Source organism: Brachionichthys hirsutus, chromosome 4, assembly GCF_040956055.1.
Source record: "Brachionichthys hirsutus isolate HB-005 chromosome 4, CSIRO-AGI_Bhir_v1, whole genome shotgun sequence".
Lineage (NCBI taxonomy): Eukaryota > Metazoa > Chordata > Actinopteri > Lophiiformes > Brachionichthyidae > Brachionichthys > Brachionichthys hirsutus.
Window position 1 is genome coordinate 4,299,719 of NC_090900.1, and position 23,829 is coordinate 4,323,547.

The 23,829-nt window shown below is 45.1% G+C and overlaps 5 protein-coding genes across 5 annotated transcripts; 3 read left to right on the plus strand and 2 right to left on the minus strand.

The window, feature by feature from the left end:
• The first annotated feature begins 5,117 nt into the window (after positions 1-5,117).
• On the plus strand, positions 5,118-5,861 carry tmem119a (transmembrane protein 119a). Its single transcript, XM_068738856.1, has one exon. The coding sequence runs from the start codon at positions 5,118-5,120 to the stop codon at positions 5,859-5,861; it is 744 nt and encodes a 247-aa protein (XP_068594957.1).
• A 3,243-nt stretch (positions 5,862-9,104) lies between these two features.
• LOC137918051 (leucine-rich repeat-containing protein 24-like) lies at positions 9,105-10,457 on the plus strand. The gene has a single exon (XM_068760794.1). It carries the CDS (start codon positions 9,105-9,107, stop codon positions 10,455-10,457), a length of 1,353 nt encoding a protein of 450 aa, XP_068616895.1.
• Positions 10,458-10,836: 379 nt separating this feature from the next.
• iscua (iron-sulfur cluster assembly enzyme a) lies at positions 10,837-11,988 on the minus strand. Its single transcript, XM_068738408.1, has 5 exons — positions 11,867-11,988; positions 11,590-11,703; positions 11,388-11,498; positions 11,241-11,319; positions 10,837-11,052 (listed from the first exon to the last, which is right to left on the minus strand). The coding sequence occupies exons 1-5, from the start codon at positions 11,960-11,962 to the stop codon at positions 10,982-10,984; spliced, it is 471 nt and encodes a 156-aa protein (XP_068594509.1). The 5' UTR covers positions 11,963-11,988; the 3' UTR covers positions 10,837-10,981.
• Positions 11,989-12,245: 257 nt separating this feature from the next.
• On the plus strand, positions 12,246-19,402 carry sart3 (spliceosome associated factor 3, U4/U6 recycling protein). Its single transcript, XM_068738346.1, has 19 exons — positions 12,246-12,440; positions 12,988-13,114; positions 13,225-13,329; positions 13,419-13,603; positions 13,761-13,866; positions 13,970-14,094; positions 14,189-14,344; positions 14,570-14,708; positions 14,912-15,019; positions 15,108-15,185; positions 15,260-15,318; positions 15,711-15,820; positions 15,902-16,014; positions 16,094-16,170; positions 16,255-16,426; positions 16,517-16,929; positions 17,168-17,320; positions 17,453-17,640; positions 17,767-19,402. The coding sequence occupies exons 1-19, from the start codon at positions 12,246-12,248 to the stop codon at positions 17,936-17,938; spliced, it is 2,781 nt and encodes a 926-aa protein (XP_068594447.1). The 3' UTR covers positions 17,939-19,402.
• A 120-nt stretch (positions 19,403-19,522) lies between these two features.
• On the minus strand, positions 19,523-21,865 carry ficd (FIC domain protein adenylyltransferase). Its single transcript, XM_068738702.1, has 2 exons — positions 21,592-21,865; positions 19,523-21,494 (listed from the first exon to the last, which is right to left on the minus strand). The coding sequence occupies exons 1-2, from the start codon at positions 21,860-21,862 to the stop codon at positions 20,416-20,418; spliced, it is 1,350 nt and encodes a 449-aa protein (XP_068594803.1). The 5' UTR covers positions 21,863-21,865; the 3' UTR covers positions 19,523-20,415.
• Between the last annotated feature and the right edge of the window lie 1,964 nt (positions 21,866-23,829).

The following is a 23,829-nucleotide window of genomic DNA, read 5'->3' on the forward strand; positions in this document are numbered from 1 at the left end:
CTCATTGTGACGCTTTTCTTTACTTCATGTCAAATGAACACACATAACTTTTGGTAGCATTAAAGGCTTGTACTTATCAACAGTAGTTTGAGTTATCAACAAAAAACATGAATTCAATTCAATTCAATTCAATTCAGTTTTATTTATATAGCGCCAGATCACAACATAAAGTCATCTCAAGGCACTTTACAGGATTAGCAGGGAAAGACCTGCAGGGAAACACAGAACCCAACTTGACCCACAAGAGCAACGGAGGCAAGGAAAAACTTCCCTTTAACGGGCAGAAACCTTGGACAGAACCTAGGCTCGTGGTGGACGGCCATCTGTCTGGCCGGCTGGGTTGAGAGAGAGAGAAAGAGAGAGAGAGAGAGAATGGCAGGTCGGAGACAAGTCAAGGAGATGGATAGGGAAGTGATAGTGAGACAGAGCAGGAGCAGACAAAAACTAAATGCTAATGCTAGCGACGTGGACTTCAGTGTTGAGGGACACAGGTCCAGGTTCTGCAGCACCACGGACAGAAGGACCTGAAAGAGAGAGAGGGACAAACAGCGGGAGAGAGCGAACAAGACTACGGGGAATAGAGACATATTGCACACATCTATTTATAACATAAATAATCAGATAAAGGGGGAGGAGCTCAGTGTGTCATGATGTTAAGCCACCAATGCTGCCTAATGACAGCAGATTGATTATACTGATTACTGCATTGATTAGTTATAAGCTTTGTTAAAAAGGAAAGTCTTTAATCTACTCTTGAACATAGAGATGGTGTCTGTCTCACGAACCAAAACGGGGAGCCGATTCCACAATAAAGGAGCTTGATAGCTGAATGCTCTGCCCCCCTGTCTGCTCTTGGAAATTTTTGGAACCACGAGCAGGCCAGCGTTTTGGGACCGCAGGGTCCTAGTGGGGCAATACGGGATAATCATCTCTGTAAGGTAAGGAGGGGCCTGGCCAGTGAGGGCTTTAAAAGTAAGTAGAAGGATTTTATATTCAATCCGTTCCCTAACAGGAAGCCAATGCAGAGACGCCAGAACAGGGGAAATGTGTTCTCTCAGTCTGGTCCCCGTCAAAACACGAGCTGCTGCATTCTGGATTAGCTGGAGATGTTTAATAGACTTTTTGGGGCAGCCGGACAGTAAGGAGTTGCAGTAGTCCAGTCTGGAAGTCACAAAAGCATGGACTATTTTTTCTGCATCTTTTCGGGTTAGTAGGTGCCTGACCTTTGAAATATTCCGAAGGTGAAAGAACGCAGTCCTTGAAATATGCTTTATCTGGGACTGAAAGGACAGGTCCTGATCAAAGATTACCCCCAGATTCTTGGACGTGGTGCTGGTGGACACTGAGACGCCATCTAGTTCAACTACAACACTAGAACAGACATTTCTGAGATGCCTTGGCCCAAGAACCAGAACCTCAGTTTTATTTAGATTTAATAACAGGAAGTTCTCGGTCATCCAGGAGTTAATGTCCTTAAGGCACGTCTGAAGTCTAACCAACTGATCGACTTTGTCTGGCTGAACGGACAGGTACAATTGAGTATCGTCCGCATAGCAGTGGAAATTTATGCTATGTTTCTTAATAATGTTACCTAAGGGTAGCATATACAGCGTGAACAGAATAGGTCCAAGCACTGAACCCTGTGGAACTCCATATTTAACTTCAGTGTACGTAGAAGATTCATCATGAACACGTACAAACTGAAATCTATCAGATAAATATGATCTAAACCAGTTTAATGCAGATCCTCTAACACCAACAGACTGTTCCAGCCTCTGTAACAGAATCTGATGATCTATTGTGTCAAAGGCTGCGCTGAGATCTAATAAAATAAGCACGGAGACAAGTCCATTATCAGACGCTATTAAAAGGTCATTGGTGACTTTAACTAATGCTGTCTCTGTGCTATGATGAGTTCTGAAACCCGACTGGAAAACCTCAAATAACTGATTGTCTTGTAAGAATTCACACAGCTGACTGGAAACTGCTTTCTCTAAAAGCTTTGACAGGAATGGAAGGTTTGAAATTGGCCGATAGTTAGCCAAGACATCAGCATCTAATGTTGGTTTTTTGAGAAGCGGTTTAATGACTGCTGTTTTAAAAGACTTGGGTCTTCTGAGCGATCCGAATTCATGCAACGACTCGGTAACGGACAAAGCTGTTCTGTAGATGAATGAGTTTTCCCAAAAATAACAGATATTTTGGTATTCAGATCCTCCAATTGAATTTATGGAATCGTGAACCTGGAAAGATTGTCACTCAGACTTCGGGATGAGCGTTGCAGCAGCATCTCTCACACCAGCTGTCCAAATATCTGACCGAAGAAAGGAGGAGAGCGCAGCCTGAAATAGATAACCTGCATAATTTTGTCTGGAGATTAGTGCCTCTCTGACACCATGAAGTTTATATGTTCCCTCTGTACATGTGTTTCTAGATGAAAAGGGGGGGGGGGGGTTCTCCCTGTTCTCTTGGATGCCCCGCAGCGCCAGGCTGTAATCAAGGAGGAGTTAATTAGAGAGGACTCAGTGGGAGGCAGAGGAGTTGTGGGACTCACCCTGCCAAATACAGAAATACCCATTTCCTATAAAAAAAAAAGGTCCTCTAAAACAACAGCAAGGTCTTTGCATAATTGTTTTTTAAAGGAGAACACAGTTTACCTAAAGTTGAAATAAGCACAAAAATAGAGACTTACTTTGTTAATGTATAAGAAAGCGTGAATGTCAGGAGAAGTGCTTGAACCCAAATGGATGCAGAGGTGGATGAAGACTGGGGAGGTTGAGGAAGAGGGAGGAGAAGCTGAAAATAGAGGGATGGATCACCGTTTTGCAGAGAGTTGACTTTGCAGAGCTCAAGCTCACAATTACTGTGCAAAAGAAGAACGAATACTTGGAAACCTCTTTCACTCTTACTTTCCTCTCAACACTCTGTCGCTTATTTATTTCCATTTAGGCTTTGTGAACTTTGCTGTTTGGAAGATAAATCCAGGATAACACATTTTGTAAGTATGAGTTTGTTTGTTGTGATTTTTGTTGAATGAAGAAAAAAAAAAACAAGGCCAAAAATGTATTTTAAGGTATTGTGTGTGTGTCTAGAAACTCGTAACATGTTGAGTCAAATTTCATCTATCATTCTGGATATAATTTCTTACTCTTTAAAACTAACATTGATGTGAAATCAAGTCAAGTTTTTAAGTTACTTGTACTTCACTTGGGTATTTATATTTTCAGCTCCTTTATGCTTCAACTTCCTTTCACAGGGACATAATGCACTTGACATGCCGTCACTTTTACAGTTACTTCAGTTTCTAATCAGAGCGAGATCATTTTCCAAAACACATTTTGTTATTGTGGATTAAACGACCAGTATACATTTATACTGGACATTTTAATTTGTGTAACATTTTTTACTTCCAGCACGTTGGTTTGTCTGTGCTGTAGCAGTACTCAAAAGGTTCTGAACAGATTTGAGGAATTTTTTTTTGTTTTGTTCAGTCGTAGCGTCTTCAAGGAACAATCCTTTGATTTTGTTTGCAATCTAGAAAAAAAACTGAATCATCTTGTTAATACATTTGTAATATCTTAGATGAGAATATGATTTAAAAAGGTCTAATTTACAAATGTATCCTATTATCTTAATTAGCTACTGCACATGTCCGACTGATTTTACAGGGACAAAAGGAAATATGGGAGTTTAGGAGTAATCGAATGTCATGAAATCGATTAAGTGCTTATCTGTAGTTTGAAGGCCTTCAGCTGAAGGTCAAGTGGATCCTGTACTAAAATACAAGATATGTAATTATGGCTGTAATTAGGAGGGTTCAGTAGGAAGAGATGTCCTGTAGAAACCCCACCTATATGGTCCTGCAGAGTAGAGACTACATGGCTTACAGCACAACCACACGGGGGCGGGGGGTCAGACAGAGCAGCAGCATGATGCCAATTAGAAGCTTGTCTTTAACACAGTAAGATTACACACTGCATTAAAAATTAAAAAAAAACTTCTACTTTACATTCAAGAAGATGCAGCGAGAACAATGGAAGAAAAGTATTATTGGGTAAAGGTGTTTATTCAGTCAGATGCACTGCCGGTAAATGCAGGTTTTCTTGGAAACAGGAATATCTCCATCAGGTCGATGTCGTACATCTGCTGCTGCTGCCTTGCGTAAATATAGAGGCCACAGCCACAGGTCTCCCACTCGCCTCGCCTCGCCTCTGCGCTTCCTCCTGGCTTTGGTGTGGTAGATGGGTGGCCTCCCTCTACTTTCCAAATTATAAGGCCTTCAGCGCCAAAATCGCTGTCTCCACCCCGCATAAGTAATGGCTACTCTGATGCTAAAATAGAACTTGTGCAAAAGAACGGCAAAAAAAACCTGGTAGATCCTGAGTCGAAATGGATACTCGAGTTTCAGAAGGAACCATCATCCTTAAACCTTTAACGCCCAAACCATGTAATAATTGCAAGAAAAATCTCATTTTTGGGGGGGAAATCTTTCAATCTTTTTCATTTATAATCATCAAATCATCCGTAGCGATGAAGTAGGAATAGGAAATGTGTTCTCTGGTGAGATCTTAGTGCATATCTATACTTGCCAGGCCCTAACATTCTATACGAATCCAGTGCCAGGAGGCAAAGGGTTTAGCTTAGCACAAAGACTGGAAATAGGGGGAAATACTGTAACTACCCTGCCTTTATCCAAAGTGAAAATTACACATACAAGCTCCTCTAACTCTGGATTCACATCAAGCTGCAGACTCCAGGAAGCATCTACAGCTTACAACTTCACGTAAATCCTTGTTGTTCAGTTAAGAATTAAATCAGTATGCATATTAAACAAGATGAAATGTGCCGCTAGGTTTTAAGCCCAGGCCAATCTGTTGATCTCAGTCTTGTGCAAATTTAAGTCAAATAACATCTGGCTCCATCTCCACTGGAGATGCGAGATGATTGTTCATCTTTTTGTCTACTTATTATTCAACGTTTATCCCAAATGATCAAATGATTCTGGTGTAAAGGTCTCAAGCCGTTGCATCAGTTCTATCTATCAAAGATGATCGGGAAATTCCTCCTTTTAACGCCTTAATTTCAAGAACCCAATTCTTGTTACAGGACAAGAGAAGATGAAGTCCTGCTGGGTTTCTCTCGTCGCCTGTGCGACCCTGTTCTCACTGTGGTGCGCCGTGTGTCACGCCGCTCCTGTGTCCTACAACGTATCCATGGATGGCAGTGGTGATGAAGCAGGGCTGGAACTCCTTTTCCCGACTTCTTTCTCCACTCGAGCTCCTGTTCACGTTACAGCGTCTACTGGAGTGCCCATTCTCACCAACTCTATCACCACCACCATGATCCGTCTGAAAGACTTCGTGTTGACCCGAGTGGTGGATTTCCTGCAGGAGAATTTGCTCATCATCATCGTTGTGACGTCTCTTCTCATCGTCATGGTCTTCATCATCTGCTGTGCCTCTGCCATGAGTCATAAACGCAAACTGGAGGCCTACAAAACGCCTCCAGCGCCACCAAAGAAGTATATGGCTGACAAAGCCGGAGCAATCAAGAGTTCCAGCGATCTCCACGAGAGGCCGTACGCCGCGCACCACGTCAGGGGGGTTCATGTTCAGGGCACGTCCTCCCCCAAGAACCTGCGCACGCCCTCCAAAGCGCTGGTGGGAGAGAGGGGGAGAGATGTCCGGGTCTCGCCTCGCCAGGAGGTCAGAAAGGTCAGGGAGGCGGAGGAGGCGGAGAAACGGAGAGAGGAGCCCAAACCTAAAGAGCAGGTGAAGCACAGGGAGGAGGTGCAACAAAGCCCCGGCACCAGCTCCAGCCACCCAGTCTGCACCTGCCATCTGAAAAAGGCCCACAACTAGAGCTGGTACGAGGCCCACGACGGCAAAAGAAGTCAAACGTCACGTCCATGACAAATTAAACAGATCAGACACATTCGATATACGCGTGGAAAGATAAATGCGCTCAAGGGATTTAAGATGCACATTGTGTTTACCTGTAAATGTGCTTGGGTAGTTAGCAACAAATACCAGTTTTCATACAACACTAAGTGATTTCTAATTCAAAGAGACGTAACAAAGTCAAACTTCTGTAAAGGACATTCACCACCATCAATAGGTAGTGTGTCCCACATTAGCATTGATTCCAGCAGGAATCCTCCTCCTCATGGACCTGCGCCGCTGTCCACAAGGAGAGATGGGTCTGTGCGTGTTAATCATCTTGTGTTAATGTCTTGTCGTTTGCTGACCGTTATGCAATCCAATGGTCTCTGCTGCTGTAGCGGGGGTAGAACCTGTGTCTGAGGTGCAGCAGGAGGGTTCGGGTTTCGGGTCAAACGATCTGTAGTGGTTCCTCTGGTCAAACAACAGCATTGTAGATAAATACAGTGAAATGGTGAGCATTTGTCACCATGGCAACTACCCCAACTCTCAGAGATGGAATTTTCTCTGCAGTCTTTCTCCCCAGTTAATTTTTTTTAGAAATTACGTTTTCATACTCAAGTCTACTAACAAAACAGAAAAATCAGTCAAGCGTGACCAAACCTTAAATTGAGAATGATCATTGAACCTGCCGTACATGTACCGGTAATATACATTTTCAAATTGTAAAGGTTTTCTCACAGTGGGGCAAAAATCAATGATGAATTTTTTTTTTTTATTCCTTGAGTGTACATGTACTTTAAATGCATCATGTTTAAAATCAGATATAACTACAAGTGCAAAGAAGAGATGTGTTTATGGGGCTGTTGTTTGACAAACCCTCATTGTGTATCAAGATAAATGTAAAAAGACACAAAAATATGGACTGCCATCTAATATATTATCCTTTTCAATCTAAGTAAAAAACCCGTTTCAGACATATGACTAGAAATTATTATGACATAAATTATTCTATATGCGTTGAATATTATGTACGTACGTTTAAAAGGATGAAATGTTTCTTTGAATACTGCAGCCTTTCAGATTAAAAGTGGTTCATGGATCTGTTTGCACTCAGGTGCTGCAAACATTTTAGCCGGGTGGTTTATTAGAAGAAACATACGACAAAAATAATGGGTCCAATGATATTTTCCATACTTTCCAAAGTATTCCTGTGTTTTGGTTGTAAAACTCTTTGTCCACTAAGGTAGGTAAAAGACTCTCCTCAGAAAGTACTGCTGAATCCTGTCGTATCGTTTAGCAGCTTTAACAGAACTCATCATTTAGAGTGAAATCTTTGCAGCTGTAAATAGTAAAAGCAAAGTGAGGTGGCAGTAAACGTAATATTTATCTTAATATTATTTTTTTTGCATAATATTTTGTGTCATTTTATATCATTGTATTTTACTTTCAAACCCCTAATTCACAAAGTGTTAGACTGAAGGCAGCAGTTGGCAGTTGTGTTATTTCTGGGAAAGTAAAGTCGAAAAACACACAGTGTATCTGCTATGTGTTTTTAATAAACATTTTCTGAATACTGGTAGATTGATGTTTTTTTTTACCTCTAAACTAAAAAACTCTGCATCTCATTAATAATATCAACTGAGCATTTAAACCAAGTGTGTGATGTTGAGTCTGAATTATTTATAGGCCAAAATGTTGTCTTCTTTAAATACTCTGTTGAACCTCGAGACTTTTTTCCTCAAATACTTGAGTTTGTTGTTTTGCTTCTGTTGAATAAAACTATTGATACCGATGCTCATGTCTTTGAAAATGTGAAAAGTGAAAGCGTTCAAAGATAAGCGACATCTGTGGAGAAACTCTGATTAGAAAAAAATTAGATTTGGTTAAAAGTGTCCTCATTAAGACACAATGTTCACCTGTAATTCTGACCTGCATCCATTCAAGAATGAATTGACCAGACAATGTTTAAGGCAACTGCCCAAATGTATGATGTGTGATTTGCAAAAGGATCAAATGACCAAAGGTCAAACATCAAAGATGTCCCACAGTCTCTCCAGAGCAAGCATAACCCTGTGGCGGTTGAAACGTGAGCCCCGACAGAGCCTCGCTCCAGGGTCGGATTCCCTTCTCTTTTGTCAATGAAGTGCTAAATAATTTGAGAAAATACAAGCCCTTCACTTTCACTCACCTTAGGTGACAGGAAGACACATGGCCACCCGACAACAGTTTCTCCTTGCTCATAAACTGTCCGTTTGACTTTTGGGCACCTCGACCTTTGGTAACCTCAGCTAGGTATACCGTATATTTAGGGCACTTCTGCAGTTCTTTTTTTTATACCCTTCCCCCCCCCAAAATATTTCTGACTCTACATGTTTTGACTCCTTCCATCTGCCACTGACAAACAAAAGGACCTTTCATCCATTCAAAAGATGAAGAGGATCCAGAAAAGGTAACAGAGCACCTTAAGGGAGTCGTTAAACTTTGATGGCCATCTGCCTGGGATTCTTTAACTTCGGATCACTTAAGAACCGCAGAGTGAGGAGCCCGCCAGTCCCTTCAGAGGAGGAGACAATAAAGAAATGTGGTAAGTTCCTTTATCTCTATAATGATTCTAATAAACTCCTCTTCATTAGGGGGTTTCACATTTATAAGAACAACTTTATAAAGAGTAAATTAATTACTTTGTCATCATGACGTCTTGCTGCTCACTTTCATTAGGACTCATTTTAAATAATATTAAATATCAAAGGTTTCTAAAGTGTAAGAATCTAATATCAAACAGTCGGAATTCAGCTGCAGTTATAGAAAATAATAATACTGCATATGCCTCTTGCAGTAATCCATTACATCCGCAGTATAGTTACTCTCTTGTAAGTCAAAATGTGCATCAGGACACTGACCTGATGAAGTCAAGAAGTGTCACTAATACAAAACCAATTCCCCCCCGCCTTATATCAATGTCTGATTCATTACAATACTGCATGTCCTTTGCAGTATTGATATAAAATATAAATAAAGCCATTATTTACCACTTCTAAACTCTTTATAAAGGGTAGCGCTTTAAACAAAAAACTCAGAGTATTAGTGGCTTCAGGCTTCCTTGCTGACGCTTTTCTTGTGTGTGTTTCATGCGTTTGTCTCTCTTCCTCACAGCGAGCCATGCTTCGCTGCAGATGTGGAGTCCTACTCCTTCTCTGCGTCTGTCCCCTCGCCCACCTCGTGATGCCTCACTGTCCTTCTGGCTGCTGCTGTCCTCGTCCAGGATTTTTCGTGCTGTGCGAGTCGCTGGGTCTTCGGTCGCTTCCCCGCTTCGTCCCCCTCAGTACCTCGGCTCTGTCTGTGGCCAGAAATCAGCTCTGCAACGTGGACCACCTGCTTGGGCCATTCTCTGGGCTGCAGGAGCTCAGCCTCAGTCACAATCTGCTGGCCCGCTTCCCTCGCGGCTTGCCTCCCAGCCTCGAGTCCCTGCTGTTGCAGGAAAACCTCATAACTTACATCACCTCTGGCGTCCTGCGGCAGCTTGGAAACCTCACGCGCCTCGATCTGGAGCACAATCGGCTCCGCGCCATCCAACCAGGGGCATTTCAGAGCCTTGCTAGGCTGCAGGTCCTGATACTGAAGGGGAACGATCTTACAAGCCTCCCCCCGAATCTTCCTCCATCGCTGACCCATTTAGACCTATCAGCTAACTGCATCTCTGCACTGGACCCGCCCTCACTGTCAGCCCTGGTAAACCTGCAGGTGCTCAAGATGAACAGCAACTGCCTGCGCTCAGTCCCAGAGAGCGCCTTCGATGGCCTGGCACGTCTCCGGTCTGTAGACCTCACCAACAACCTGTGGGCGTGCAAGTGTGACATTTTGAATCTTCACCGCTGGCCGCTGCGTGGCGGCGGATTGTCGACGGCCGCAGACCCGGTGTGCAACGAGCCCACTCATCTCGCCCACCGTCTGCTTCTGAACCTCTCGGTTACGTCCATCTGTCCACATGCCCCGAAGCCAAACGAGGAGCACGTCTCCAGGACCAAATCCCTCAACTCCAACTTTCAGGCACAGCCGGAGACGCCGACGGCGAAGACCACCGGAGAAAGCCCCGCGGAAAACAAAAGGTTTCAGTCAACGCCAACGCCACGAGAAGGAACCGCTGAGCTTCTGTCCAGAGACCGTCCAGAGACTCGTGTATTACTTGGACGCTATTTTTTAGAGTCCCTGACCTTTAAGGATTGTTTGTCGCAACGTACAACACCGTCAGTCAGCCCACCTCATTCTAAACCCACAACGTATCCCCCAAACAAGGAACAGAAATGCAGAGACAACATCACAGGTCAATTCCCTCGGGCGAATTCAACCGCTGCTGAAGGGACTCGCTCTTTGATCTCCACAAACAGAGAAGCCCTCTGGCCCACTCCTGACCCACCGCCACGCTCCCAGCGAGACTCTGGGGCGGTGGTCATCGCATTGCTCGCTGTGTTATGTGTATTGGTGGCTCTCCTGACGCTAGCAGTGCTGCTTCTACTGAAAAAGGTTCTTCTGCGCCAGCAGAGAGTGGCTCCCCTCGACGTGGGATCTGGCGGATGACATCAGCACGGAGACACGGAGCGTATTTTCAATGATTTAATAACGTATGATGTGATTATGACCAAACCTCTCATACCCCTCCAAGAGGGAGGGGCTGTTTTATACACTGAAGCCAAATAAAGCTGAAATACGCCACTTTAAAAACCCAAAACAATGGTCTCTTGGTTATGGTGTATACTATGGTAGCATAGTAGCAACAATACCGAGTTACTGTTTATATTTAGGAAAACCGTATCATTAATGAGACAATCTCTGATCATGTGATTAAACCAGATTAACACCATCTGAGCGATGGCATCTGATTATTTACATTTTTTTTTAAAGCATAAAACTCCCAGAAGGATGAAAGACAAAATGCACGGTAAGAAATGTTGAAAGCAACGCTGCACTGAAACATTCCTGGGGCCTCCCGGTTGGACTCCGGTTGGACTCCGGTTGGACTCCGGTTGGACTCCGGTTGGACTCCGGTTGGACTCCGGTTGGACTCCGGTTGGACTCCGGTTGGACTCCGGTTGGACTCCGCTTTACGCCTTCTTCTCCTGTTGTTTCAGTCTGTAGTCTGACAGCGCTGCTTTTATGGCGTCTTCTGCAAGCACTGTAAGAAAAGCAGGTATGAAGCTTTAAAAAATAAATTTGTTTGCACAAAACAAATAACCTAAAGAAGTATTAAATTTGTCCCTGAACCTATTTTACATCTTAAGATATATATATATATATGATAACGCTACCTCTGTTACCAAGAATATTTCTCTGCATGAGATCCATTTTTTATTCTTTACTTACTGGAGCAATGAAGCTTGACTGGTGGAAGGCAGAGTTCTTTGGCGATGTCTGTGTTCTTAATCCTCAGAGCCTCATCAACCTACAGGAAGATGATACATTCCTCAGACCATAATCAATGATTCTGATGTACTTATTCTACCAACTCACCGACTTCCCCTTCACCCACTCGGTGGCGAGAGAACTGGAGGCAATGGCTGATCCGCAGCCGAATGTCTTGAATCGTGCATCGATAATCTTGCCATTTTCACCAACCTGGATCTGAACACGTGCCGAAGAAAAACACCGAGAAGGAGAGTAGCAGGAAGTCCTGCCAGCTGTTACAGTGAACCCCTGCTCTTCACCTCCTCACCTGAAGCTTCATGACGTCACCACACGCAGGCGCCCCCACCAATCCAGTCCCAACATTTTTGGAGTTTTTGTCGAAGGACCCGACATTTCTTGGGTTTTCATAGTGGTCAACCACCTTATGGAGAGTTGAAAGAAAACAATTAAAACACCCCCGTTGGTCACTTGCTAGACGACAGGATCCGGTTGCTAACGATTAGCTTTCTCTGTCTAACGTCAACGTTCACTCAACTTTTTAATATGTTACTGCTATTAAATCAACAGCACGTTAATTTCGTTACCTTTTTGTGGTAAGAACAAAACGCATTCAGCTGCGACCTAAATAGCCTTCTGCTCAGTAACGAGGACGCAGAGTTCCGTAAACACACGCCCGCCATGTTTAAGTGTCGAAGGTGTGCGGAAATCAACGAAATGACACGAGTGAAGCTCACAATGTATGTGGACAAAAGGATAGCGAAGGAAACAGCGTCCTCAAGCGGCTCAAGAGGATAGGTCTGTCGTCAGCTGCGGGCCCCACCTCTCGCGATACTCTGGGCTGTTAGGGTTGGTTGTAACCCCTCGCGATACTCTCGCGAGAGGTGTCGTTAGCGGCGGGCCCCACCTCTCGCGATACTCTCGGCTGTTTGGGTTGGTTGTTACCAGGCAGATAGCATTTCCAACATGGCAGCGTCGGGTAACGCAGAGCAAACGCAGTTGCAAGATATGGAGGAGGAAGATGCGGGAATGGAGGAGCGGGAGATGGAATCGGAGGAGGAGCAGGACGGCATGGGAGCTGAAAACACAGACGACGAAGAGGACGATTCGTCGGAAGACGAGAAAGAAAATGAAGCCGAAATCCAGCGGTTGGAGGAGCAGGTACTTTAAACACGAAGCCAGCTTAGTTGACTAACGTTAGCCGAGGAGCTAATGAGAATGAATGAATGGTGCGCACAGTTAAATTCGACAAACCGACAGCTTTAAGACGGTTGCCTGCCCTGCCATGTTCTCTAACATTGATATAATCCACAAACTTGTGCTAACTGTTGTTGCTAAACGTGTAAAAGCGCGCGTGTGATACTACGTCACTGGTAGCTATTCTGAGTAGCTCTTTTGCTAAATCTATGCCGCTAATCACTTATATTTTACCGCACATATTTTGTTAGTGTGCAATTTAGTCGGAAATAAATATACGTGCAACTTTAAGTAGGGACTGCAGCGTGATAGTGTTTGGTATTTGTGCTGGGATTTATTTAAATAGCTGCAGAACAAATGTGAAAATATAGTAAAAAAAATAACAACTATTAACTTTGCATCACATTATACTTGCACCATGTTACATTTCCGTTCGTCACTGTTAGCATTATTACCCGTTTTAAATGAATAACTTCCGTTGACGTGCTTCAACATCTGACCCACGTTTCAGCTGTCCATCAATGCTTTTGACTACAACTGCCACGTCGATCTCATCAAACTCCTGAAGCAGGAGGGCGAGCTGGACCGCCTGAGAAAGGCCAGGCAGAAGATGAGCGAACTCTTCCCTCTCACTGAAGGTTGGTCAATTAACATTGAGAACATGGGGGGGGGGGGGGGGATTCTCAACAGTTGAGAGCAACCCTTCATTATTTGCGACTGAAAAACAACGTTGTGTCGACTCCGGCAGAGATCTGGCTCGACTGGCTCAAGGATGAGATCCGCCTGACCGAAGAGGAACCAAACCGGGAGAAAGTGTATGAACTTTTTGAACGAGCGGTGAAAGACTATATCTGTGAGTGCATCGCTTCCTTATCACTGCCTCTAGTTTTGCCATTCAGTCTTTGCATTACAGTAACAGTAAATTCTTTATCTGTTCCTCAGGTCCAGATATCTGGCTTGAATACGCCCAGTACTCCATTGGTGGTATGGGCTCACCCGGCGGGATCGATACGGCGAGGTCTATCTTTGAGAGGTCCGTGACCGCTGTGGGGGTTCACATGACCAAGGGACAGACCGTGTGGGAGGCATACAGAGAGTTTGAGAATGCCATTCTGTCCACGGTGCAGGTTTGTGTTTCCAAAAATATTACACTACGCAATCTGATTTTATTTGTGTGCATTCAAAAATATCAACGCATCGGTACAAATTATGTGGACGCTGAACGGGACTCTTTGATATTAGACTAAATCAGCATTTGCTACACTTCTGTGCTTTTCGTCTCAGCCTCCTCCTGGCAGGATTCCCAGCAGAGAGGAGCAGGAGCTGCTGAAGACTCAGCTTGAGCGTGTCCACGCGCTGTTCCGCCGCCAACTGGCCGTCCCCTTGATGGGTGAGCAGGATGCCTCCTCTGTCGGAAGGGACGCAAAATGGTTTTGGATTCCTATTGTGTGAGCCATTGTGTTTAAAGAAAAGTGGGCTCTTCTGCTTTGCAGACATGGAGGCGACCTACGCGGAGTACGAGGAGTGGTCTGAACAGGGGGTGCCTGAGACCGTCGTACATCAGTACAAAAAGGCTCTGCAGCAGATGGAGAAGTGCAAACCTTTCGAGGAGTCGCTGGTAAATCCCTTCAATTCGTCTTCTATCTCCTGTTTTATGACGTTCAGATAATGCCGCTAGTTCGTAGCACCTTCATGCTCTCGTCTTTCTGCAGCTGGCAGCAGAACCTCCTAAGCTGGCGGAGTACCAGACATACATTGACTTTGAAATGAAGGAGGGAGACCCGGCACGGATCCAGATAACCTTTGAGCGGGCTCTAGCAGAGAACTGCCTGGTACCGGACATGTGGACAAAATGCACACAGTATCTTGTGAGTATTCGCACGGTGCTGTTTTAAGTGGCTGTTGGATTTGCTGCGGACAGTTTGGACTAAAAATCCAGTCCGACTGCTCTCACTCACTGCCTACTGAATAAATCCACGGAATACCAGCAAGGACTGGACAAATACGTCACACTGACTTTATCTTAATGAACAAATAAAGCCTGCGATTCCTCCAACAACTTGAAATAATCACTGGGATTGAATGTCCTCCAGGATCGCCAGTTGAAGGTCAAGGACCTGGTCCTCTCCACTCATGAACGTGGGGTCAGGAACTGTCCGTGGACCATGGGTCTGTGGAAGAGCTACGTGTTAGCGCTGGAGAGGCATGGAGCAGACCACCACACTGTCTCAGGTAGCAACTAGTGCAAGTATTATTGTAATTGGGCTGTCAATATTGAGATGTTAATTCATATAAATCCCTAATCTTGAGTTTACTCCTGATTAATCACAGCTGGTTAACTCAATAAAACTTGGTTTTCGTAGTAATCCTCTTGAAGGGAAGCCCCGCCCACCCTGCTCTTAACATGCGCTTGTATTTTTTTTTGCCTTCCTCAGATGTTTTCGAGAAGGCGCTGAACGCAGGCTTCATTCAAGCTACGGATTACGTAGAGATTTGGCAGACGTTCCTCGACTATCTGAGGAGGCGTGTGGATTTTAGCGAAGGTTCAGCAAAATAATTTGTATGCACGGTTGGAAAACGATCTCCAGTCACCCGTCGGCTCACTTCTGTCGAACATTCTTTTTTTTGCAGAATCAAGTAAAGAGTTGGAGGAGTTACGAGGGGCTTTTTCACGATCTCTAGACTACATGAAACAAGATGTTGAAGAAAGTACGTCGGTGGATTTGACTTTTATTATTGTGGCGTTGCTGCGTTGGTAATCATTCGATTTGATAATTCCTTAGGGTTCGGTGAAAGTGGAGATCCATCCTGTATCATCATGCAGATCTGGGCGAGGATAGAGGTAAGCAGTGTTCCAGTTCTTGCATTGTTCAGGGGTTGGATTTCTGTCGGGGTTAATAATGTGTGTAATCTGGGTCTGTTGTGTTATTTTGAATTATTTCATGTAACATTTTTTTACTTGAATGTTTTTGAGTCTGAAATGTCGACATGGTGTCTCCGAAGCCTCGGTCAGCTTGTCCGTTTTAAACTCGCTGTGTGATGTCAGAGTGCACATTGTTCTAGTTATCAACAACGGTGCATTGAGATGTATGACGGACTAAAGAAACCGTTACTATGACAACACTTCTAAAACAAATAGTGGCCGATTTATACCGATTAAATCGCTTCTGTGGCTCTTTTTCTGTGTGTTTGGAATGGGAATGGTTTAAAGTTGTTGTTTCTTCCCTCCATCAGGCCTTGCACTGCAAGAATATGCAAAAAGCCAGAGAGCTGTGGGACAACATCATGACGAGGGGGAATGCCAAATATGCAAACATGTGGCTCGAGTACTACAACCTCGAACGGTTCGTCGGTCCTGATGCCTCTGATTCAAACACTTGGACCGACTTGTATTACACGTTGCTGACGTTCTTCTGCGTTGGCAGCTCTTACGGAGACACGGTTCACTGCAGGAAGGCTCTCCACAGAGCAGTTCAGTGCACGTCCGACTACCCAGAGCACGTTTGCGATGTTCTGGTCACCTTCGAGAGGGTGGAAGGTGAGTCCTAATATGAAACATGAAGTTAAATGGATGAAGATTTCCACCGATCACAGTGTGTGCGCTTCGCCACCTCCAGGTTCTCTGGAAGACTGGGACGCGGCTGTGCAGAAGACGGAGACCCGGCTGAACAAGATCAATGAGCAGCGAGCAAAAGTAGGCACACATCAGCGTCGTATGGGCCCGGTGTATCGTTTAGCTGCAACGGGCTATTGTTAGCGAGTTTTCCCCATCCGATAGGCAGCTGAGAAAGAAGCCAACTTGGCTCGGCAAGAAGAGGGGAGAGGCGATCAGCGGCGGAAGGTCAAGTTGGACAAGAAGGCTCAGAAGAAGGTCCAGAAGGGAAGCCGGGCTGGGGAGAAAAGGAAAGCAGAGCGTGATGGTCACCACGACGACTGGAAGGAGGAAATGGGTAAAGAAAGAGGATTCATGAACCTTTTTTACTTAATGCCTTCATAGATTGTGTTCAATAATCGTTTTCTCCCTCTGGTTACCGAACAAGTTCCCAAAAGGCACAGAGGAGAAGGGGATCACGCCAAAGAGGAGTGCATGGAGACCGAGGCAGGACTCTCTGGGAGGAGCGCTCCACCGGGCTCTAAAAAGCCGCAGCATAGTGCGAAGGAAGACGACAAGCCCGAGCTCCGCAATGACAACAGCAGCGTTTTCATCAGCAACCTGGCGTACACGCTGGAGGAGCCGGAGGCCAAGCTCAGGACGCTGTTCGAGACCTGCGGTCCCATCGAACAGATCCGGCCCGTCTTCAGCAACAAAGGGAGCTTCAAAGGCTACTGCTATGTGCAGTTTGAATCCCCAGTATCTGTCCCCGAAGGCCTGAAGCTGGACAGACGGGAGATCGAGGGCAGGCCCATGTTCGTGTCTCCTTGTGTGGACAAAAACAGAAATCCCGACTTCAAGGTAAAAAAAAAAAAAAAAACTGAGCACACACAGGCTATTTAAACAGTCACATTTAAAATCGTTTAATCACCTGCGAGATCGGTTTTATCCATCTATGCCATTTGTTTGGGTTGAGTGTTTTGATAACGCCTTTAGACATTATTACCATGTAAAAATCGATAACTGAGGTACTTCTATGCCATATTAAATAGATATATATAGATACAAGTGACCACCTCCACCTCACTGACCTTGGCAGGTGTTCAAGTACAACACGTCCGTGGAGAAACAGAAGATCTTCATCTCCGGGCTGCCGTTCTCGTGCACTAAAGAGCAACTGGAAGAAATCAGCAGAAACCACGGCACCGTCAAAGATGTCCGTCTGGTCACGTACCGCTCAGGGAAACCCAAGGTGGGACTCGGAGGAGGACGGTGTCCCGCGGTGTCTGTCTCACAAACCAGTCCACCTGCTTGTGCAGCGGTTGAGGGAGGTTTATAGTCGGTGTCATTGATCTGCTATCCGTCTCGTTCTCTGGTTCTGCAGGGTCTGGCATACGTCGAGTTTGCAAGTGAAGCTCATGCTTCTGAGGCAGTTCTGAAGATGAACGACACGGAGATAGACGGCAGCAAAATCTCTGTTGCCATCAGCAACCCTCCCAGCAGGAACACGACGGCTAAGGCTGGTTCCGGCAAGCCCACATCCGATCTGATGCCTCGCCAGCTCTATGGATCGTAAGTTTCTGTGCTCGCTTGGTTTGTTTTTTCCATCACGCCACGGGGATGACTTGAAACTCTTTGACGACTATAATATTTATTACTACCCTGAAACAAAAGGTGCATTTGTCTTTTTCTTTGCAGGAGAGGAAGAGGACGAACGCAACTGTCATTACTTCCCCGTTCTCTGCACCGACAAAGTGGGCTTGCAGGCAAAGTGGAGAACGGGACGGCAGCAACGGAGCCCCCACCAGCTGCCGAGGACGACAAGCCTTTGTCAAATTCAGATTTTGCCAGGATGCTTCTTAGTAAGTGAGATGAAGAGTCAGAGAATCAAGACCCCCCCCCCCCTTCACACAGAAAGCCATCTGGTGTCCTTAGAAATCAGTGTCAGAGATTTTTCTGTGATTAATTATCTGCCCTCCTTTTTTTTTAAATCTTGTTTTAATCATTCATTCCGCAAGATCTGCCTTAAAAGCCGACCTTCTGCCCTCCATCACAAAACCCTCTCAGTGAAGACTTCACCAGTGAGACGGCTTGTTTTCTTCAAAGATGGCTGGCCGTTTGTTTTTAGAAAAAAAAGAAACTGCTACTGTGTGTAAATATACTGCATCTTAAAATTGTAATGGCTGCTTGTGGCCAAGTGTTTTCTTTTTAGTTTTATAATGGAAGAAGAAAATGTGAGAGAATCGCTTCAAAGCAGAAAAACTTGTGAATGTTTAAAAAGATGAAATGCGCGTGTCTAGAGTTGGCATTAAATGGTTTGTCTGCGTGGACGTAGGCTGGATAGCTTGCAGTGGTGAACAAGTTTCATTTTTGTTGTGTGAACTTAGTCTGACCGAAGGACACGTGTAACGCGGCTAGCATTAACACCATGTACTACGACTACTTCATTTTTTTGTGTAGTATTCCTGAGTTACAAATCAAGTAAGTGTCAGTATTCCAATGAGACGGGTGCGTCTGTGGGAGCTCAGAAAACGGCATCGGCTCGCTGGTTTGATTTTGAGCTGAGGGGAATGTTGTTCCATCATGACGTGTCCTGTCACGGCACAAGCGATGTCATCACACAGTATCAGAACTTCCATCGTTACGTCTAAAAACATCACTGGTGTGTTAGGTCTGAGTTTATAGAATCAAGGAGCGCCCATGTGAGCAGAGTATAGGTGAAAAGTTTGATTAACCGTCCCATCTGTGGACGAAGCGGAGCCCCAGGAGCATCACTATGGACTCGGGGTTAAACTGTGTCCAGCTGGCCTCTGCCAGTTAAGACAATAGGCACACTGACGCCATTGATATGAGGGGGTGTGGCTCGGATCTTGTGTTGTGTTGATTTCACCGTTGGGTTGTGTTCGGTATAAACGGAGCCACAGCTCGCCGTCATTCCATATTTCAGTCTGCAGCAGAAGAGAATCTGCAGTTTCCCCCGTTTGTCCTCCCGTTTGGTCGTCGACTCGTCTCGCTGATTCTGCTGTTGTACATAAAGTTCAGTGTAATATTTGAAAAAGGTCATGCTAGTTTGTAATATAATTTTTAGTTTTCAAAACAGACGGAATACAAGATATATGTATTTGTATTGCTCTCACCACAGTGGCCTAATAAAAAAAAAATCTGAATATTTTGGTCTATCACTTTGTTTTATGTTCAGTACTAGAAGGTTGTAGAAGTACATTGCTGTATTTCTTTGGTTGATGTTTTGAATCAGAAAATATTTAAATGGATATTTTGGTTCCATCAGTATTTTTCCTGATTGTTGTATCATGGCCCTCGTATACTCCTTGTATTTTGGGATTCTGTAAAAAGTAAAGTAATGTATTTTTTCTGTTTCAGAACTTGGTAAAATAAACTCTTTGCTCCTGGTACAACAGACTTGTTTCAAATGAACTTAAGAGTTAAATCTTTTTGAGAATGCTTTTATTTTAAAATAAATAATCACATAGATGAAAGTGCTTTACAGTGTTATGAGGCATCGTCTTCAGCCCAAAGATAATGATTTAAATAAACATACACGTCACATCTGCAGCTGAAATCACCGAAGCCTCGAAGCAAATGACACGAGAACGAGGGAGATAGAAGGGGCTGGACCGAGTTACCTTTGGACGTGTAAAACAGCTGAGATGCATTAAAATCAATTTCTCCCCCATCTGTATCCAATCTCTGACTAATGAGGGTGACCGGTCTAGTGGCCCGGCCATCTTCACTTCCTCCTTCCCCTCCAGCTGAATTTGCACGTGAAAAAGGATCGTCGGGAAGATGGCGTCGTTGAAATAGCAACCCGTAAGGCACAGGTGTACTTGTGTTCCGTGTGCTGATTAAGTGAACAGCGACACAACCCTCTTGTGCCTTATCTTGTGTTTGACGTCAGATTGTTTAAATGAGTCAACACTAAACCATCTAATCCCTGCTTGTAACATTTTAGGCTGACCAAACCACAGGTTAAGAACTTCTTTTTAAAATCCAAATATGAAAGATTGCAACCAACAAAAAAAGAAACTCCTTACTGTGCATCCCTAATAGAGAAACGTTTTCCCTCTCATCTCATCAGGAAGCTAAACTCCAATAAGACCTCGATGGGAATATGGATCCAAACTAAAAGCAAGCTTCCTTTTGATTTTGACTGTATTGTAATCGACCATCCAGGAGGATTTTACATGAATTCAGTGGATATAAAATGTCAGGGTGATAAAGGTATAAGCAATAAGAGTACAGCAAACTACATTATCATAGCACCCCTAGCAACAGGTGTTAGAAGAATCCCCCCCCCCACGCCATGCAGCCTTTCGTCTCATCTCCGTCTCAGTTGTGGATGGCGATGGTCTGTTTGCAGTCCAGACAGACGCGGTTCTGCCCGGCCGCCGGCAGCCCGACGGCGTGCTCCGTCGTAGAAATCAACAACGTGTCCAGCGTCATCTCCGTGCACTTGGCAATAAACCGAATAAAGGGCCGAACATCTCCCTCGTTGGCGGCGTCCAGGGCGGCGTAATATTCAGACCGCTGCTCTTTGCGGATGGTGATGGGCGGGTACCGAGCCTGCAGGAGCACCAGGTTCATGAGCAGGCGTGCCGTGCGCCCGTTGCCGTCGACGAACGGGTGCACGTACACCAGCTTGTAGTGGGCGAGCGCCGCGTACTCCACCGGGTGCAGCTGCAGGGCCTCCTCAGAGTTCAGCCACTGCACCAGCTCCTCCATGTGCCGCCGCAGGTCCCGAGGCTGCGGGGGGATGTGGTGGCCGACGAACACCTGATTGGTGCGCAGCCGCCCTCCTTCCACGGGGTCCGCGTGGCCGAGCACCCGCCGGTGTATTTCCAGGATGTCGTTGCTGCCGATGGCGCCCGTCCTGGACAATAAGGTGGCGTTGATGTACTTCATGGCCGCGTCCACGCCGATGGCCTCGTTCTGCTCCTGCAGGCTCTTCCCGGGGACGGCGTAACGCGTCTCGATGATGTGGCGGATCTCCGAGAGAGTGAGCGTGCTGCCTTCGATAGCCACAGTGTGGTAGATGTGGTGGTAGTACATTTCCTCCGTCACCCTGCGGAGGGCGGCGTTGCCTTTCGGGATGGACATGAGCCGGCGCACTTTGCTGTCAATGATGCTGAAGTAGCGCTGGTCGATCTCTTCCACCAAGGGAAGCGTTCGGTCGCGGCTGACCAGCGCTCTCTCGTTGCACGGCGAGATGGACAAGGCTTTGGTGTAGAGGTGGTCCGCCTGGACGACGTCCTTCTCCTCCACAATGGTGCCGAGCTCCGTCAGGGCATCTACGAAGTCCGGATTCATGCTGAGCGCGTGCACCAGCAGCTTGTGGGCCTTCGCCCGCTTTCCCTGCTTCTTCATCTCCAGAGCCTGCAGCAGCGCCGCTTTGGCTTCCAGCTTCATCTCTGCAAGCGGAACACGATGAGGACGACGCAGATTCAACACAGAAACAGGGCGGGACAACGCCGAAGACGAATGACATCCAGAGGGGAACACTTTTACCTTTGCTCGCCTTGGTCTTCTGAGGCAGCAAATCAAGCGCAGTGAAGGGGACCGCCAGGCTGGTGGACTGCACAGCCGGGGGCCGCTGGGGGCTTCCCCACAGCTGGCAGCGGAGCAGAGCCAGGCCCTCCAGCTGGGGGCAGCACTCGTTCTCCACCCCCACCAGGGGCATCAGAAGGGCCACCAGAGAACCGAGGAGGACGCACAGCATCGGGACCCACCCTCCGAGGGCACGGCCAATGGCGTACCGCCACACCGTTACAAAAGTCATGATGATGACTCCCGGTTAATTCCGCCATCCTGTGGCGACGCAGTTCCCCATGTATAAGCTGCCCTGCTAAGAAAGCCGAAGGGCTTCCGGCAGCGAGGGAAACACGTCAAAACATAAACAGCCGGAAGGAGGAAGCTAAATGCTATAGCCCCCTCGCGTTAGCTAGTTAGCTGGCTAGCTAGCGCCGTGTCGCAATTTACGTGACGGAACTCTAAAATCCGGACCACTTCGCTACTTAGCAGGTGAATTCGCTCTATCGGTGCCGTTCGATACAAAATGTGCATCATCGACTTCCCAGGTTTTGACGTTCTAACATCGTCGAATAGGATTGGTCAGAATTATAATGATGGCTGAGAATGCAGCTAAACAACGAATGGTTCGTAACCGTTTGTGATTGGCTAGTTTTTGGATTTGTTTTTTTTGCCCAATTCATAGACTCGTAGGCGACAGCAAACTCGAGATGCGTAAATTTCTTAGGAGCCGTGAAACCTAATTCAGTAAGAGGTTCTTCCCGTAATCAGCATTTAAAAACCAAGAGATTATTATAATCATTATTGAAATGTGAAATTTGTGAAACGATTCAGATTTAGAGTTGACAAAAATTGACATAAACTGAATGAAATCTTTGCAAACTCTCCTTGAAGTTCCTTCCTCCTCATGTTTGTCCTACGAACAGAAGAGGGCAGCATTCCTCTATTACTGCGACAGTATACTAAATACATTGTGGGCTGCAGTAACATTCTTGGCCTCAAAAATGATTATTTATTATCATACAAACCAGATTTTCAGAGCAACAAACCAGTTTCTGTATTCTGTATTCAGCGACATCTTTCATTTAACATTTATCTTTACTCTTATTGTACAGTTTTATCTATTTTCTAAGTATCATGTCATTATTTATGTCAAATACCAATGGTGAAACTGCCGTTAGTAAATGACTACCAACTTGATTCCTGGATGTTTTCCAAAGCCAACACTGAACATGTCCTCAGCAGACGCTAGACTAGCTCTTGAATATTCACAGACAGCAGGAGACTCTCCACCAGCACCGTCTGCACAGGCAGTGCAGACAGCATTATGAATGAATCACAAAGTGTGTGCATTTTCTTTTAAATTGAGTTCATGATGCTGTCTGAAATTTGAATTAAAATCCAACTGAGGATGTGGAATTTTTTTCTGTGTGGAGTTTACATGTTCTTCCCATGTCTGCATTGGTTCTCTCTGGATTATTTGGCTTTTTCCCCACCATCAAAAAAAAAACATGCAATAACAGGTCAATTGATTTCCTAAATTTACCTTTCATTTAATGTATTAATTTTCTCAATTAACCAAAAGCATGTGTATGCATTTATGGGCATTTATCTTTCTATAGCCCTGCTATAAAATTGCAGCTTGTAAATTTTATTTAATGAATGTATTATTATTTTATTCAAACATCTAAAACCACAGATAGAGAGAACAATGAGAGTGTGAACAAGTGCTCAAAGTAGTGGTACGAAAGAAAAAAGAAAGCCCAAATGTGGCAGAACTTGCGAAGGACGACTGATGGCATGAAATGAATCGCCCCCGGGTTATACTGCGGACTAATCTCATGCCCATCTGGCAGATAAAACCAAAGCTGAAGTCATTGATGAGCGCTAATTCAGTTTACGCCGTGTTGTTGCAGTGAAACGCCTCGTGCCACTGTGGGATTATTAACAGGACAGACAAACTTCATTGAAAGTTATCTTACATTTTTAATGTATGCCTGTATTTCCTTTATTGCCAGTGTTTTTCATTGATCTGAGGAAAAACAGCTGATTCTACTGAATATCTGTAGATTATGCGAATACATGAGTCAGTATTATTCTCAGTTGACTGACTGTTTTTGTAAATTATTGTAACAAGAGGTGTTTTAAGTAGGCAGTTAGTAAAACTCTTATTACCCTTCCTTGTTTATTTTATTACATGCTCAATAGTTTATTTTC